Source organism: Budorcas taxicolor, chromosome 1, assembly GCF_023091745.1.
Source record: "Budorcas taxicolor isolate Tak-1 chromosome 1, Takin1.1, whole genome shotgun sequence".
NCBI classification, from domain to species: Eukaryota; Metazoa; Chordata; class Mammalia; order Artiodactyla; family Bovidae; genus Budorcas; species Budorcas taxicolor.
The window spans coordinates 11888967-11907363 of NC_068910.1; the positions used below are offsets into that span (position 1 = coordinate 11888967).

Consider the following 18397-nt stretch of genomic DNA (forward strand, 5'->3'; position numbering starts at 1 on the left):
AATTCTGTCTAAGACAGATAACATGGAAAAAAACGTTTATATGTTAAGTACAAAAAGGACATAAAATTGTATATACAGTAGAATACCAACTATGTAAACACACCAAAAATCTATATGCACAGAAATGTCTAGAGGAACACTTAACACCAAAAGATTAGCAGTGGTAACATTTGGGTGGTAAACTGATTCTTTTTAAAATTCCCAGATTTTTCTTAATAAGCATTAATTATGACTGCAAGTTACGTTTTTTCCTTAAAAAAAAAAAAAAAAAACCCCACTGGCTGGTGGTTGAGCAGTGCAGCGTCACCGTCACATAGAAATCAGTGGCTTTGGCCCTGACTCTGGAGAGCATGGTGCGCCCCCATCCCCAGAACTTAAGCACCTTGGCTCCCACTGAAGGTGCCTTAGCACCCCTGGTGCTCCTCAGGGTCTCTGGCTCACAGACACTCCTCCCTTAATTCTGCCTTATTTCCACCATGGCATCACCTTCGGTTACTTCCAGCTGCATCTTCCCCTTTCCTTCCCAACTCAGGAGCTGGCTCTGCAGCCACAGGTCCCCATAAACAGAAGCAGTGCAGTGCCTATTTTCAAAGGACCTGCTGCCTCTGCTTCAGACTCACAGGAACTCAATACAAATCATCTTCCTGCGGATAGACAAGTCATATATGGCTGCTCTGGGTTACAGATACGTCACTTATGCAGGCTTTCTTGTTAACCTACAGTTCCAAGTACTCTCTCTGAACAGTTATTCCTACCATGAATTTTCTACCCTGGAAAGCCAGGGGTGGGCAGTTAATAGTTCAGATCACTTGGTTTCTAAAAGTCTCTCCACTCTGAGAATGCAGAGCTTTATAAAGTGTGGCACTGCAGAAACTGTAGATTCCAATCTATGTCTGGCAAAGATGTATGCCCCTTGCCCTTAAATTTGAGGAACAAACCAAAAAGAAACTGCTAAAAAAGCAAGAGAAAACAAACAGTAACTGCTAGCAATTCACAGCCTATTCCTGCTGCTGAATGGCGAGAGTAATGGCTTGCTTTCCCCACCAGTGGGTAGGTACTCTTGGGCAAGTCAAACATAACCTTGTTGGGCCTGTTTCTGGGTCTGCAGGGAATGTGTTACTCGATTCTATGTTTGGGAACTTGGTGAAATAATATGCCACTTGTCCTGCTCTAAGAAGGCCATGCAGGGGAAAGGTAATGAGCTATCTGCAGCTCATGTCAACCCCGATTAGGAAGCCTCCCCAAGACAAGGCAAGGAAAAGCAGCAAGAAAGCAGACATACAGGTGAACAGGAGTGACCTGTAATTGGCAAGGAAGCCTCAGACAAGCTGAAAATGCTCTGGTTCCAGCATCCTGTCCCCAAATGCTAGAAGCCAGACACAAGAGGCATGCAAGAGTGACTGTCACACATAGAGGCGCAGACGGAGCATCACTGGGCAAAAAAGGGGCTAATACTGCAGAGAAGGCCCCAAAGTGCGACTTGAGGAACACAAGGCAGTCATTCCAAGACCCTCACTTAGCTGCCATGGGGACAGCAAACACTAAAAGCTTTGCTTTTGTTTAGTCTCCCGAAGGGAAAAAAGGTTAATAGGGAGACTCACTAACACTTGTGGCAGTGGCAAACACTATTAGCAAGGATGCAGTCTTTCTCCGGGGGCGCGGGGCTTCATCTCCTTCAGCTGAACTTCTTGATACTTTTAAAATATATATATATATATGTGCATACATATATATACGTATATATGTATGCACACACACGATATATTTAAATGAAGGTGTACACACACTGTGCTAAAATACAAACAACAGAATCCCAAGTCATATATAAAAAGGCTAAATATAACATATAACACAGGCCTAGGCCAGCCCCATGTTGGGAGCTGGGGAAGGGGTAGGATCATCTGGAGACTATGTACACAACTTGTGGTGGGCAGGGAAGGCATCAATGTAAACAGCTCGGAGTCACTCCACAATACTGGCCCACAGGAACGCGTGATGGAGCTCATGCACAAAAACAGACGCCCACCTTGCTTTCATACACAATCAGACTTGGCAGGCACCCAGAAGGACCGTGGCTTTGTGTTGATGACAGGGGACCACACCAAGCTGCTGCTAGACCTCCCAGCCCTAGGGATTCACCTGCTCCCACTCCTCCCTCCCTTCCAGGCCCTTGACCCTCTGCCTACCCAGAGCCTGAGGCATGGTCAGGTCACCCACCGTCACATGACTAACTTGCAAGGCTTCCTGGAAAGCAAGGTCCTTCTGCATCTGTCCCTTTCTGACCCTAAAATACATGGAGACTTACTTCTGTAAATGCTTGGCACCTAAGTAATGCAACGGTTGTGGGTGATGCCGCAAAAACACAGGGAGACCCAGTAACAAGGCATGCAGGGTGAGGGCAAGGGGCACTGAGCTGCCCTAGCATCTCAAAATCAGAACTGTGGCTTCCCATGCATTGATGGGGGTGGGAGAAAGGATGTGCACAATGAACAACTTCACCGACTCCTCAGCAGCAAATACATTCAAAACTGAAGGCGTCTCGAGGGCCCACTATCCCCTCATCACAAGTCTGGTCAATCCTCTGGAAGAGTTCGGTGCAGTGATAGCTGGAAAGTCTGAGTCCCGATTGAGTTGGCCACACCAAGAGTCCTTTTGAAGAAGTTCGGCAAAGCAACTTTTTTCTTTTGAGCAGATGTACAGCACATTCTTGGGAAGGCCATGTGGAAGGATGCTCTCCAGCCCAGTCAAATGATCCAATCCCACTATCATCTTAGTCCCCTCTGAGTTTTTTCCTACTTGCCACCCTCGCTGTACAGAAAACAGCCAAGCACCGTGCAGGTCAGTCATCAATGGTGGGCAACCAGAAGGCCTGGATGAAAGAAGAACATGAGTCAACTCTAAGAAACCAAGCTTCTCTCCTCAATGCTGAAGGGTTTTCTTACCCCTCCCCCACCATCAAGGCGCCCAACCCTAAAGTTGAAGCAGCTATGGCTGGTGGCCCTCCCTCCTGACCAACAGACTGGCAATCTATAAACAGAGAAACACTCCCCAATCTATGTGAAAGTAAGCTAGTTCTTTTTCCCTCAACACTAAATTACATCACAGAGGTCCGGTGTTTAAAAAAAAAAAAAAAGGACTGCTCTCTGGGAGGTGGGTGTCTGGCTTCACTGTTAACCTATAAGTGACCTCAGGCAGGCCCTCTCATTCAGGAGCTGTAAATAACAAGAGAGGTTGGACTGGATGGCTCTGCTACCTTTTTTTTTTCTTTGGACGGTTTTCTTAGTTAAAAAGAAAAAGAGATGGAGCAATGTATTCTGAGTAGGCTAGTAATGAAATGCCTCATACCCCAATACCTAGACAGGTTTAGGAGATGCCAAGAGGAAATAGGAGGCTGAGATTCACTGCTATTTTGTTTTGCTCATGTTGTCCAGGAGGAGACAGGGGCCTGGAGAAAATCCTAAGTGGTGAACTGTGATTAACTAAGAATTTCTGATGAACTCAGCATAATCTGAGAGGAATGGAAAAACTGAAAGTCTGCAGCCACAAAAGGCTGGCTCAAAGAGTTTTAAGAAACCAAAAAACTATGAGGCAAAGCTTCAGGTAGTCTGGACACAAAACCAGGAGCCAAAGCTGAGCTAAGATCTCCACCTCAGAGGTGATCCCACATCATGGAAAGAAAAGTAAAAGTGAAAGGCCAGCCCAATCACAGATCAGATAACAGAGGCGAAATAGGGAGGCCACCAGCTGAGAAACATGAACTTGGGTGCTTGTAACTGTGCCTATTTAAAACAACTCACTGTGCTTGCAGAAGGACCCCCATCCCAAATGAAGAGGGCCCCTATGCGGAGGAGGTCTCCTGTTGTTCACATACCATGTTAGAACAAGCGCTGGCAAAGGTCATGAACTTGGGGTTGAACTGCAAACAGGTAATGGGGCCTGTGTGTTTGCCATCCAATACAGCCACTTTTATACCACTCTCTCCATTCCAGACATGGATCTTGCCATCCTCCGAACCTGAAGAGAAAGATCAAGGCATGTAACAACAGCTCAAGGCATACTACAAAGACAAGCAGCAGCCATGGACCGACATCTTGAAAGCGGCCAACCTTCAGGACCCAGCCATCAGCAGAAATGAAGAAGGAGCAAAGGCAGTGAAGAAAAGACACCTTAGGAACTGATCTAGACTCTATTCTCAGGCAAGTCATTTCCCCTCTAACTTCAGTTTTCTCATTTAAAAAGGGGGCTGAATACAGTCACCCTACAAACATCTACACTAAGGTGACTCAACGCAAGGCTACAACAGGAAGTCGGCACTATCAGCAAGACAGTGCTTGTAGGACTTAACTCTATGCTGGTCCAGGAGAAGACCATCATTAACGTCCATCCCCAGTAAAGACATGCAAAGCCAGGACAGTTTAAAGACACAATATCTTTGACATAATGTGCTACACAGAAATCTGAAAATTTCTATCAAGAGGATAATAAATGGTATCTTAGTTAGTTATAACCAGCAAAAATAACATAGTGCACAGTATCAGAGAAATAACCCCCAAAGGGGATAAAGGAAGCTTACCAATCATAATAAACTGGGAGTCTGGAGTAAACGAGGCCTCCAATGTGACAGCCTTGCTATTAGCATAACCCTAAAAAATAAAAGCAAAACAATACTCGTTACAGTGCCATTAACAAAAAATAATTGCCTACAAACACTGACTCCACATACACATCTTTTCTGTGAAATACTCTCTCCTTCTCAATCCACATGCTACCAAAGTTCCAGACTCGGCTACCACCCTTTACAATTAATTCACTCCCAACTGCATGTTCAAGGGAGCTAGATAATGTTTATGGTCAGGAATTATTATATATCTCAACACAAAACTTGAGCCACTGAGTGAGAAGTAAATGTCTCAGAATCCAAGAGAAATGATGTCATGTGCAGGAAGAAAATGCCAGTCCATGCCTTTAACCAAAGACAACTGCTGGTCTCCATCAGCTAGCTAACATAATTCTCAGAAGGGATGACCACAGAAAAAGGTAAGAACATTGGGAGGAAAAAAAAAAAGCGCAAAAGCTGTCAGCTCACCCCAAACGTGTGCATCACCACTCCCTTGAATGCATCGATCAGACGGATGAAGCTGCCATTGGTGGAGATGAGGATGAGCTTGCCATCATTGCTGAACTTAAGTCCTGTCCACTCACAAGTCCGATCATACTGCATCTTAAATGTTGCAAATGGCCCCTGCAAAGATGAAGACAGCAGCCTCAGGCCCAAGGCACATCAATCATTCCTTCTGCCAGAGCCAAATCTCATTCTATCCCTTTCGATTCCTTTGGGACTAGGGAAAGCAGAAGATTTACTGCTCTGATGCTTTCTAAGATCTACCACGTACCTCCTCTAGTGTAGAAAAAGGCTCTTAAATGTCCATCTCACCCTTCAAAACCTCCATAGTATCAAGACAATTCAAAGATTCAAAGATTTACCTTATCAAAAGAGCGAAGATCATAAAGTTTGACCATTTCAGAATTGACACCTGCGGCAAAAATTAATCCTTCTGGATCAAAAGAACAAACTGGCTTGCCCTGTAGATGCATGAGACCCTAAGAAAAAAGAAAATTTTTTAAAAAGTTAATGAACCCAGGATTCTACCAAAAACAAACATAAAACTAACTAAAATGAAGTTTTAAAAAAAATAGATCTCCATGCAATTCATTTCAGATCAACTCTAACTGTACAATTTTACAGACACTGAATTCAAATAAAAACAAATCTCTGAAATCTAATATCTATAGTTCAGAGCCTCCAGGAAAACTGCCTTTAAAACACTAAGGCATGGATCATAATAAATATGCACTGGATTAAGGTATTAACTCAATTATTAGTCATCTACCAGGAAAAGAAACGATTTTCTCCCAAATTTAAAGACTCTGGGATCCCAGAAAGGAAACACTGCTTTTCCCCTTCCTTGCGAGGGAGCACTGATGATAGTGCTTACCACAGAAAACACTTACAGTGTAACTGTGAGGCAACATTACCTGGCAGTTAGGAGAGCGGAGATCCCAGAGCCGAATGGTCTTATCAAGAGACCCAGAAATGAAAGTGTCATCCACAGGTGACATGGACAAGGCCACCACCCTGCAATGCATCAAGATAAATAGTAGTTGAAGCAAAATATCTGCAGTAATTGTATATGAACTCTAAACCACTTGGCCTGCCTCCCTATATATGTTCTCCTAAGAATGTTATTTTAAGAAACAAGCATACACAAGCAATCTGGAATAATCAAAGGCAATTAGTATACTTTAAAAAGCAACTTAAAGCTACAACATAAAAATATACGATTCCAATGCAAATCAAATCATGAGATACCACTCCATACCCACTAGCAAAGCAAAAATCAAAGAGAGATAACAAGTGTGGGTGAGGATGTGGAGAAATTGGAATCCTGATACACTGCTGGTAAGAATGTAAAATGGTACAGTTGCTTTGAAAAAGTTCTACACTTTCTCAAAAAGGTAAACATTCCATTGCTAGGTATACACCCAAGAAACAGGAAAACTTATGTCAAAAAGAAAAATCCCCATGCATCTGTGTTCATAATAGCATAATTCATAATTACTAAAAAGTGGAAACAACTCAAATGTCCATCACCTAATAAATAGGTAAACAAAATGTGTTATCACCACATAGGAATATTATTTGGCAATAAAAAGAAATGAAATCACTTATTCATATTAAACATACATGAAAGTAAAAGAGGTTAGACAGAAAGTAGATTAGTTACTGCCAGGGGCTAGGAAGACAGGAAATGGGGAGTGTTAATGGATACAGGGTTTCTATTTGGGGTGATGAATATGTTCTGGAATTATACAGTGGTGATGGTTGCCCAACTCTGTGAATATATTAAAAACCACTGAAATGTACACTTTAAAAGGATGAATTTATGGTATTGAACTATATCTCAATTTATTAATAAAAAAATCCCTTAACTAGAGGTTTGTGGGTCCAATAGGTCTGACAATCTATGTTCCTAGGTGATGGTGAGGCTGATAGTTTGAGTGCCATACCTACAGAGAGCCACAGGCCTGTGCTAACAGCCTATGCTATGTTTCTAGGGGACCCATATACTGTTAAGAATCACTCACTGAAAAATATTTCTTCCAAGGCCTCATCTGGGCTCTCTTTTCCCCTCTGCTCATGTTCTTGCTCTGCCATGCTCTGCACTGAAGATACCCACCATGTCCCCAGAATTTGGGCCCAGCCTATGGAGGACAGCATGTGACTCTGCTTTACCTGCCTCTTGGAGCATGCCAGAGCCCTAACCAGGGGGTTCTTGAGGAAGCCCTTGTGAAAATGGACACTCAGATGGTACTTCCTTCTGGGTGTTCTGAAAGAGCAGCTCCACATTCTGGCTTGGCTAAAAAACACTTCATAGACAAAAGAGTGGGTGTCATAGGTGAAGATTACTGAGGAAATGATGGTGGTGTACTGTTTCATTTTGACAAAGAAAAATCTGAAGTTGAAAAATAAGGTGATCAAGTCACACAACTCATTTGTGAATGGATTTTTTAACTGTAGAAATAGAGGAAGTTCAAATTTTAGATGACACTGAAAGGGGTTCAGGAGGTTTTGGTTCCATGAGAAAGAAATTAAAATGTGTGCCACGAACAGAAAATGAGAAAATGTACTTTCCCCGCCGCACCCCCCACCAATCTTCCAGCATAACTAAATTAACATTTGCACTACATCATCAACTTAAAAATTTTAAAGATACTATAAGCCAAAATTTCCTGGGAATGCTGAGGCGGTAATAAAACAGAGTGAGGAAAATGCATATGGACATGTAATTGTATGTCCCAGTATTCAGGTCAGAAGCTCAGAGGAAGTCTACCTTGGCATATGGCTCTGCTAAGAGGCACAGGGAATGCAAGGAGGAACGAGATTTCCACTCTAAGAAAGCTTAACTGCCTAGCCCAGACAATTCCAAGAGAGGGTCAGAGAAGGCTTTCCGGAAGCAGCTGCACCTGTGTTGAACAGGGTTTCAATGGGAGTGGTCTTTCTGGAAGATGCCAGATAGAAGGCATGAGTCAGTTCAGGAAGCATTGCAAGAGTTCAACTCAACTGGAGTGGCGGGAGATAACACTGGGAAAATGGGTCAGACAGACAGAAAAGAACCTGACTCCAAGGCTTTTTGATGGAGGCTGTGAAGTGGTCAAAACTGTAAAAAAAAAAACAACAAAAAAAAAACAGAGTGCAGAAGCAGGATAGTGAGTGGTGGGGAGATTAGGATATGACAGTAATTTACCTGAGCAAGGACAGAAGCAAAGGAGTAAGTATGGAGGAAAGTGACACATGAGGTTAAACCCAGTAGTGTCAACAGGATTTAATAGCTCACTAAATGCGAAGGCAGGGAAAAAGCAGTGAACAGACAACAGAGGCTTTGAGTTGGGAGAACTACAAGAGACAGATGGAAAAAACATAAGGCAGACAGAGGAACTGGCCCAAGGAATTTAACGAAGGATGGAGTATCAGATCTGTCAGAGACCTACAGAGATGTGTATAAAACTTGTAGGTGCGAAGTCCAGTCTGAAAATCATAGGCTGAAAATACTGATTTGGGAAGCCATCTGAGCTGAATGAAATCAGTGATGGAGGTAGCTGAGAAAATACCAAGAAGCAGAGGAAAAAGCTAGGGTACTTACTTGCTTACTTTAGAGTTAAAGAAGAAAGAGAGGCCAAGAATATCAAGAACAGAACCAAGATGGAAAGCCAAAGGGGAAAAAAAAAAGCTTTACTGAGAGGCTGAGTGCCAAAACAAGCCCCAGGCAGTGTATTTTACCTGGAGGCAGCAGGGAAAGGGGAGTAAACAGTTTGGCTTGGATGAGAGAATTAAACAGTGAATGAATGTGAGGAGATAGAGATGGGAATATGCAGATTATTCTTCTATGTCTGACAGTGAGAAGAAGTGGGTGATATTCTCAACCAAAAAATTCAAGGTAAGGAAGTCTGTAGGCAGTAAAGGAGATGGAATAAAGTAGAGAGGGGCTGTTTTTCTCAAGGAAGAAAAAGACTACTTCTTTCTCAGGGAAAGGTTTCTAAGGAAGAGAGGAATTTAGGTGGAAAAGACAGAAGTTGAAAAGAACTCAGTTTGGATGGTCTTGACTTTCTCACAAAAGAGGAACAAAGTTATCCATGAAGAATCAGAAGGTCAAGAAATTGGGCAAGGGGTAAGATTGGACAGTTTCAAACAACTGCCATCAACTCTCAATTACAGACAACGTTTGTGACCATTAATTTAACAAACAAACAAAAACATCTACTAGTCTCAAGCCATTCTTTGTCTGAACTACACAGTAACCAACAATTGCCACCTCCTATGTTCAGCAACAAAGAAAATGCCCAGCCCAATCAGAAGTGCCACTGTAAACAGGGTGTTCTCCGCCCACCTCTTATCAGGGCTCTGAAGCACTCCATGCTGGATTATTGTACATTTGCAAAGAAAAGTCCCACTGATTAAAATAGCATCCAAGGGAAATTGTGTATAACATTCAACCCAAACTTGAAAAACCGGAGGAAAAATACTAGGAGAATTGGGATAAGAGACAGAGAGAAACAACCTGCATTAGGAAACTGAATAAGGAAACAAGTTTTTTAACTTTCAAAAAGTAACAAAGGACAATTTATCAATTTTGCATTCTCATGAAGATCTTCATATGGAACATGTTTATGTAGAGGAGCAGCATGCTGAAATGGGAGCCACCTATACAGGAAGCCTCAGACATGTAAACTGTCCTTTCATTAAGGGATGTCTGATATTTGAGATCTCTAAATGCCAAATGCAATTTTTACTATATAGGTTTCCACTGAGTATCTTTAGTCCACATTTTTCCTATTAATGTTTTAACTGAGGTTTCAGTTTATCCATGAAGTCCTACCCCTGGCTCAACAACCTTGATTACTCTAGAGCTGACTGTTTAGGAACGGTTAACAAGAGAAGATTTAAGAGATATGCCAAGCAGCAGTGAGAAACTAGCTTCATTTCACTAATAAAATCTCTCCACTCGTTTATTCTCTGGATAACCTATTTACTTTTTTTAACAACTGTGTCTTACCTTTTGCTATGTCCAGGAAAGTACCTGATATATTTGTTGTCATGCAATGACAGGTAACGAATAGTATCTGAAAGAAGATAAATATCCTATTATTTTTAAATAATTTACTTTGCATTTCATCTTGAAAAGACAAGGTAAAAGAATTCATTGTTCTCCATAATTCAAGCAAAGTCTGAATACACAATAGTGAATAATTCCTTTCCACAGCACTAGAGATTTCATGTAACTCAAAAGCAGAGTTCTCAAGCTGAAAGCATACAGAGCTATGTTTAAAAATCATTGTTGTTACCAATCTTTGGCTCCTGCATAGTTACAATGAAAATTATCCTGCAAATATGCCCCAACACCCACCAAAAACCTCACAACAGTTTCACTACCCACAGAATGCAAACCTTAAAGAAAAACATATGGCTACTGACGAAACAGGCTCAAAGAACTCAACAGCCGTACTGAGCTGTGGATCAGGCTGGACTCTGGCATATTTTTCTCCAGCGTTCTCCAACAGCATGTTAACCCAACCTACACCTCATCTGAATGTAAACTGAATACACAATTTACATTGAAATTAAATAAAATGGAAAGAGAATTAAAGTTCTACTCCTTTTCTAATTAACCAACTATAATGGTCCCTTATACAGAGAAGTGAGTTAGAAAGTGGCCAAAAGAAGAAATGAGAAAATTTAGATTAAAAAGACTGCAAGATATCTAAACATCAGCCATGAACTATACCAAGTCCAGTTCACAGCAGTGAGATTTTTACAGGATCAAAGAAAAGAGTCATCAGAGATCTGTGCTTGCAGAGAATAAGAAAAGTACTCTTTAAAAACCAAATCATTCCTTCTGAAAAAGTAAAACAAAATACGATGGTGCTGGGAAGGGAATGAAGTTCCATAAATAATAGAACTGGAAAGTACCATGCTTCTGACAAGACTAGGAATAAGAAACAATTGTTGAAAAATGTAATAGGCAATAGGGCCAAAATACAGAAAAGGAAAGCATAGGAAGAACATTATGGAGGTAAACAGTATACAGGAACAAAAAGGTTGAAAGCACAAATTCTGTCCACTTGTTCACAGGGGTACTAATAACAGGGAATTTACCTGGGAGAGGGAAAAAGGCACAAAGCTAAACATAGTTTCCTTGAAAACATCTTCAAAGTTCTCAACTGGCAACTGTAAAGTATTCCTGACTGTTCTACTGCGAGGAACTCCTCACTGGCCCTGAGCAGAAGACACCCCTTCCCCATTACCTGGTTTCCCAGAGGTGGGCAGGGCGTCGCCATCGTCTCCGCCCCACTCGGTAGCCGGCGCACTGTTCCCGGCAAGGCAGTGGCCTGTACAGTTATCTCCTGTACCGGGTGGTATCATAGACCCTCAAACTGTACAAACTACTACCTCAGCCTGGAATCAGGCAAAAGGATACGAAGCGTTGGAGCAACTCCTCAGGATGTGCTCGAAACAGGAAAGGCAACGTCCTCACAGCAGAGGCCTGGCAGCAAAGCTGCAAGTGCTACACATTTGCCTCATCTTGCACCATATTTGGAGAATTCTCATTTAATCACCCAGAAAAACACCCCAACAGGAGAAACACCATTCATTCAGATGATCACAGGGATGTATTTCCTCAAAATCCTGTTTTATATTCTTGTCCAAAAGTATCAATTGTACTGTTTACTTAGAAAACCACTTCTGAAATAAAGGCATGAAAAGTACAAACAATATACTTTCTAAAAATCAAGTACAGAATTCTCATACAAAAAAAAAACACTTCTACCCATCTGCTCTGAGATATGCATAACCAAAATAGCAGTCTAAGCAACCTTTGTTGAATGACATTAGAAAAATCTTACTGCTAAAAATGAAACAATCAATAAGTCAGTAAGATTAAAATAAAAAAAAAACCCAGTCCTAACATGAAAGTGTTATAGCTCAATTTCAAGATGACCTGTCAACTGAGAATGACCTATCACAGAGGAAAAGCAGTAAAAACAAAGATCCTTTATTAGAGAAAGAATTCACAAGTTTAAATTTGAAAAATAACTATTATTCTTCAAAGACATTAACTTTATTTAAAGAAGAAAGGGAGTCCAGTGGTTCAGACTGGAGTGGCAGTGGGTAAGACTCTGCGCTGCCAATTCAGGGTACACAGGTTTGATTCCTGATGGAGGAACTAAGATCCCACATGTCGCACACATGGTATGGCCAAAAAATTTAAATAAGTAAACAAATGGAAAAGGGGATAAAATTCAGATAAAAAATGTCCCTGGAATCAAAGAAAACTAAGGTCAGTATATTGTCCTTTGTGACACAGACTATCAATAGTTTGGACAATACAAAAACTCTTCTAAGTCTACTAAACTACCATACCTGAAAGTATCTGTGAAAACTTTGCTCAAATCTATGTTATTTTGAACAGGAAGGCAGCACTGTTTAACACTTGCTGTGTGTCAAGTGTTCTTTCCTTTTATTTCTTCTAAAAGTATTCTTTCAAGTTTCAAGCAGCACAAACGGTAAACACAATTCGTAGCTTCCTATTTCCACTCCCCACCCTAAATTAGAAAACTTCCTTACTCAGTTTCAAGTCCTTCAAAAGTTCTAATGGGTTGCTTCCAGCATCTCTTCAGTCATAATGATGTTAGCACAGCAAATATCACAGGAAAATTTAAAATAACTATAATCAAACATAAGTGGTCACAAAGGTTCCATAAACCTTACCGAACAAAGGTAATTATGACCATTAACTTGCTAAAAAGAAGTTTGCTTACCGTCTATTTTGTTAGAGCTGTAAACAACTGTATTTGCTGCATGAGTGTATCTGATGAGATCCACGCCATATTTCTTACTGTACAGGGTTCTCTTTGGTCTGCCGAAGAAATGGACAGAAAAAGAAAACCATCAAAATCTTCCAACACCAAAATCTAGTATCTTCATGTAAAGAGAAGCACTTGAATGATGTGGGAAGGGTGAAGATTCTTGGTAAGTCCTAACACTGAAAAGAAACAGCGTTTCTTTCAAAAAGGGAGGAAATAAACAGAATCAATCAAGGGCAACAGCCTGAACCAAATGCCAAAGTTAGGAAGTAGAAGTACATCTAAGGGCTCAAATTAGCCTTTACTACACTGTTCACAAGTAAGCTTTGAGAAGAAGTACATCTATTTGAGAAGAAAGACACACAAAACAATCCATAACTTATAAAAAAGAGGAAAATGGGAATATGTCACACCAGTGAGGCCAGAACTTAAGCCATTCACTTGGAAAGACGCTCTTTCTTCAAGAAATGATTTATCAAAACTGAAACCAGGTGCAAAACTGCCTTTCCTAATATAACCTAATATTTCCATCCTCTCTATCTTATAGTTCCAAAGCACATATTGAGCCTTTTATAAGACAAACCTAATTCTCTGTATCAAAACTAGTTATTAGTTCTTTTCTCTTTACTTAAATGTAAAATCACTTATTTCTAAGCTTGAGGTTATCAGTCTATTTGTTGAAGTTCCTTAAACGTTATCTTCTTTTACAGAATCTTAAAGATCAAGCTGAAACTGATCTCATCGAAATATTTTATCAAAAACTTCATAATATTCTACATTTATGTACAGGAGGATTTCATAAATCCTATACTACTGTTTCACCGAGAATTTATGGGAAAGAAGTTCACCCTCTCAATGTAAAAACCTCTTGAAACCTAGATGCTAAACAATCAGATGACTCAGGGAGCTTTAAGAAGTCAATCTGCACTTTCAATTTTTCTGACGTCAAGGGTTTCCCTACATTAAACCTATTTACAAACAAGATTTCTCACTCCAAATGCACTGAATTTTCCCATTCTCACCGTTTCCCAAAAGATGAGTACACAGAAAGAGCAGTCTGAATGCCACCTTGTCGAGTCCACCATCCTGGGTTCTGCCATGTAGTCACTGTGCTAACCAGTGACTGAGAGAGAGGGAGGGAGGGAGCGTGCACACGAGCATGTGCTCACTCTCCGGACAGCTGACTCTGAGCCTCCCAATGGAAAGGGAGGCTTACTTACCTCAGTATTGGGCCTACAATAGTGAAGACAGAGCCTGAAGAGCCCATGTTAAAGGGTACGGTCTAAGGGAAATATTCAGTTTCAACTACATATGGTCTATTTGTCTCAAAAATATCAATAATACTAACCTAAAGTTTTGTGCTTAACATAATCTTTTACCTCGTATCATTTTCTAGTTTGAAAGCTAGATTCTAATGCATCCATTTCAGAGGACTATGCACATTTTTTCACAAATATTGTGGTAAGCTTCTTTGCACAAACTATGATTCTGGTGATTAGGTAAGAATAAACAATATTACATCCTTCTCTCTGAATAATTCACAACATCTACCAAAAGTAATATCCTTTGTATGCTTTCATACTAAACAAACAAACAAAAATCATTTGGGACTTCCCTGGCAGCAGTGGGTAAGACTGTGCATTTCCAATGCAGGGTTCAAGGGTTTGAACCCTGGTATGGGAACTAAGACCCTACATGTCTTGTGGTGCACCTCCCTCTCCCCAAAATCACTCAGTGGATGAACTCCATTATAAAGAAAGTGTCAATGAACAGTAAACAGAGAAAATATTAAGCACAAAGAATTTTGTTTTAGCTATTTTCAAACTCCCAACATTAGTACCATCTAATACAGATACTGTGCTTTCCAAGGAAATCTTACTTTTCTTCCAATGTTGGTTTGACCTACACTAGTGGCAAATTTTTTTCTTCACGTTATCACTTAGGATCATGGACTCCTTGAGGCTAGAGAAGAGATCTGACCAATGTCACATACCTAGTCACAAAGCCAAACTAGAACCCAGTCTATCAGATCACTCTCTTATCACAGATCACGGTGAAACAAGGTCACAATTCATATGAGAATCTTTTAAAGAATGTGCTGTATACTACTGTGTCAGTATTACATCTCTAATTTGGATAACTGTAATCTGGTTACATAAGAAAAAGTCCTTGTGCTTAGGATATCCATGTTGAAGTGTTTAGGATAAAGGGGCTTGATACCTCTATATTACTATCTAATGGTTCAGGGAAAAAATGCATGTATATATATATATACACACACACACACCTGTATATACATACACACACATATATACATACACATACATATGTAAATATAAACATTTACATAGAAATGACAAAGAAAACAGAGCAAAACATAACTAATTATTGGATCCTGGGAGTTCTTGTAAACAATGGTGTAACTTTTCTGCCAAGTTTGTAATTACGTAAAAATGCTACATGAATGAATGAACTGAATTATGTTATAAAATTAATATTTTACTTATAACAAGAAGGACTTCCAGTTCATGTCATTTCTACTAAGGGGTGGAAATTATGCCATATTTGGAGACAAACTTTGAAGAAATGCTTCCACGATTTTCATTTTCTTTGAATGAAGATACACACCTCCATCCCCAAGTTCCAGGAAGAGGTTCTAATCTGTGCACAAGCCCTAAGCATTTCAAGCAAATCAGCTTAAAAATTTCTTCCAGCTCCAGGACCCCACAACCTCTATCTCCACCCTAGCTTTATACATGACTCTAATCCACGTTAATGCAAGTGGCCAGACTTGGACAGAAATGAATAACATTGACTCACATCACCACTCAGCATTGGTCCAGCTAACAACTGTCTTCCCCCAGGACCACCACTATAGGCCACTCTTCCACATACTGCAGGCAGATCCAAAGCCGGTTACATAATACTTTTTCACAGCCCAAATAGGAAAAAATTGGGGAGAACAATAGAGTTCAGACCATTACCTCAAATAACCAAATTCAGAAATGAAGAGACAAGTTCTGAAAGAAAGTTTATAGAAGACATCAGTTTAAACAAAACAGACAAAAGGAACAGCTGGAGAAGGTAAAGAAAAATCCAAGGATTCAAAAAGGAGCTCACAATTTAGCAGGGACATGAAGAAAGGAAGTCTGGGGCAGAGCTGAGGAAAAAGGGAAAAAAGGGTGGAACTGGCAAAATGCTGTGCTTTTAAGATTCTGCAGAGATACAGATGTGTTGGGTCTCCAGAGGACTTGGAACAACCTAGAAATGTCATGATCAGACTTAGAACTGTGGTTAAGTCCTAATCGACTGTAAGGTGTAATTTTAAAAAACAAGTATAAGAAGAAACACGAAATTGTTACATGATATTTTCTTGGTTCTATTAGGAGGTTCACATTCAGGTCGGGATGGGACGGCCAGGTTCGTCCGTGTCTGGCAAAAAGGAAAAGTTTCAGATGCTGTTAAAAGTTAACTATAAACGTAGGAACCGGGACTGAGGGAGTAAGAGAATGATTTGCAACAGAAAGGAAAAGACAAGGGGCCCAAAGAGGCACAACAAATAAATCCTGACAGGTAACAACTGCAACCCACGCGGCCTTCCGGCAAAAACACGGCGGGCAGCTGAGGGGCAGGGGACCGGCGATGGGCCAGGACGGAATCGAGGTCACCGAGCAGAGGGCAGAGGGAGCTGCCTCTGCTGAATGAGGCAGCCGAGCAGCCTCCGCGGTTCTGCAAGGGGGCCACAGCCGACAGGCACCGAGGACGAAGCCCGCCTAGCGGAAAAGCTACCAGCTGGGGCCGCGGTGGGCGGACCCGGCGTTTAAAGGTCAAGGTCAAGGTGGGGTTTGGCCAGAGATGCAAAAACGGTCTGAAAGGAGACCGAAGGAAGACAAGATTATTGTTATCGCCATCGTTATTAAGAAAAAAACGGTCTCCCAGACGGCTTCGGAGGGGACGCGGCCCTGGCAGGACCGTGTGCAAAACAGGCCGCGGGGCCGGGCCGGGGCAGAGAGCGGGCCGCGGGGCGAGCGCAGGGCCACGACGCGGAGGGCGGGCGGGACTCAGACCCGGGCCCAAGGCCACCGCCGCACTCACTTGCCCTCCTGGCAGTCATAGAGCACGATGGAGTCGTCGTCGCTGCTGGAGATGACCGTCTCGCCGTTGGGGCTGAAGTCGAAGCAGTTGATCTTGTCAGAGTTTTCGCGGAACACCTTGGCGACGCGGAAGCTTCGCAGCACGCTGTCGGTCAGCTTCATGGCGGCGGCTGCCTGAGGCGGCGGCGGCGGCGCAGGGCCAGGGCGGGGCCCGGGGAACGGGCGGGCTGCCGAGGGGCCGACCGGGGCGGGGCGGGCGCCGCGCCGGCGGCGGGCGGGAGAGCGGCCGGCAGTCGGGACGCCTCCTCCTCTTTCTCCTCCTGCTTAAGCAACACTCTTCTGCCCGGACTGTGGGGCCTTGCCGACCGTTCAGCCTCACGGTCGCCTCAGGGCCAACCGGCGCGACGCCGGCTCATTGTGTCCGCCATCTTGGGACGACAGGCAGAAGCCCAGGGCGAGGAACCTCACCGCGGAGCCAGCCGGGAAAGGGGGCGGGGCGGTAACGGCGGCGCGAGGCGAGGAGGCGGGGCGGTGACGTCAGCGCTGCCGGCAGGGAGTGGCGTGGCTGGGTGGCCCCAAGAGGCAATTACCTGACCTGCTGCGGGGGCGGGAGGGGAGGGGACTCCCACGTCCTTACCCCTTGGATTCCAAGGCCCCGCGTGACCCGGAGCCTCAGGCCTGTGTGCGGGCTCGCCACCGCTAAGAGACTCAGGCGCCCCCTGCAGGAGCCCCGGCCGCAGGCCCAGGGACAGCAGGTACTGTGGAGGTGGGCTACGCCCCAGGAGGCCTGTTCTGGGTGTGAGTCAACGCTGGTGGCTTTTGACCGTTGGTCCGCAACAGACAGAGCCAGATTTCAACTTCTGTATTTTTTTATTAAGGTGTACTATACGTTAGATGGAGAAGGCAGTGGCACCCCACTCCAGTACTCTTGCCTGGAAAATCCCATGGATGGAGGAGCCTGGTAGGCTGCAGTCCATGCCAAGGGCCAGACACGACTGAGCGACTTCTCTTTCACTTTTCACTTTCATGCATTGAAGAAGGAAATGGCAACCCACTCAAGTGTTCTGCCTGGAGAATCCCAGGGACGCGGGAGCCTGGTGGGCTGCCGTCTATGGGGTCGCACAGAGTCAGACCTGACTGAAGTGACTTAGCAGCAGCCTACGTTAGATTGCATAAATTTTAAGTGGATGAATTTTTTTTTTTCATTTGGTTGTACCTTCTTGTGATGACCGTCCACAACTTTTCTTTAAGCCTTCTTTGAAAGCGTTGTAGGGCTTCCCTGGTGGCTCAGTAGTAAAGAATCTGTCTACTAGTGCAGGAGACACAGGTTCGATCCCTAGTTTGGGAGGATGTCACATGCCGCAGAGTGACCTGTGCTCTAG

At 42.8% G+C, this 18397-nt stretch overlaps 1 protein-coding gene across 1 annotated transcript; it reads right to left on the reverse strand.

The window, feature by feature from the left end:
- Positions 1-14: 14 nt before the first annotated feature.
- Positions 15-17458, reverse strand: WDR82 (WD repeat domain 82). Its single transcript, XM_052637485.1, has 9 exons — positions 17017-17458; positions 12877-12974; positions 10113-10179; positions 6037-6136; positions 5485-5601; positions 5087-5242; positions 4574-4643; positions 3872-4014; positions 15-2869 (listed from the first exon to the last, which is right to left on the reverse strand). The coding sequence occupies exons 1-9, from the start codon at positions 17175-17177 to the stop codon at positions 2840-2842; spliced, it is 942 nt and encodes a 313-aa protein (XP_052493445.1). The 5' UTR covers positions 17178-17458; the 3' UTR covers positions 15-2839.
- Between the last annotated feature and the right edge of the window lie 939 nt (positions 17459-18397).

Excerpts from the sequence above, each read along its gene's own strand:
- WDR82 (XM_052637485.1), bottom strand. The coding sequence starts at position 17,177 with ATGAAGCTGACCGACAGCGTGCTGCGAAGCTTCCGCGTCGCCAAGGTG. Across the intron at positions 5,602-6,036 it reads TCCGCTCTCCTAACTGCCAG|GGTCTCATGCATCTACAGGG; the intron begins GTAATGTTGCCT and ends CTTTTTTCTTAG. Across the intron at positions 2,870-3,871 it reads CCAGCGCTTGTTCTAACATG|GCCTTCTGGTTGCCCACCAT; the intron begins GTATGTGAACAA and ends TCTTTCATCCAG.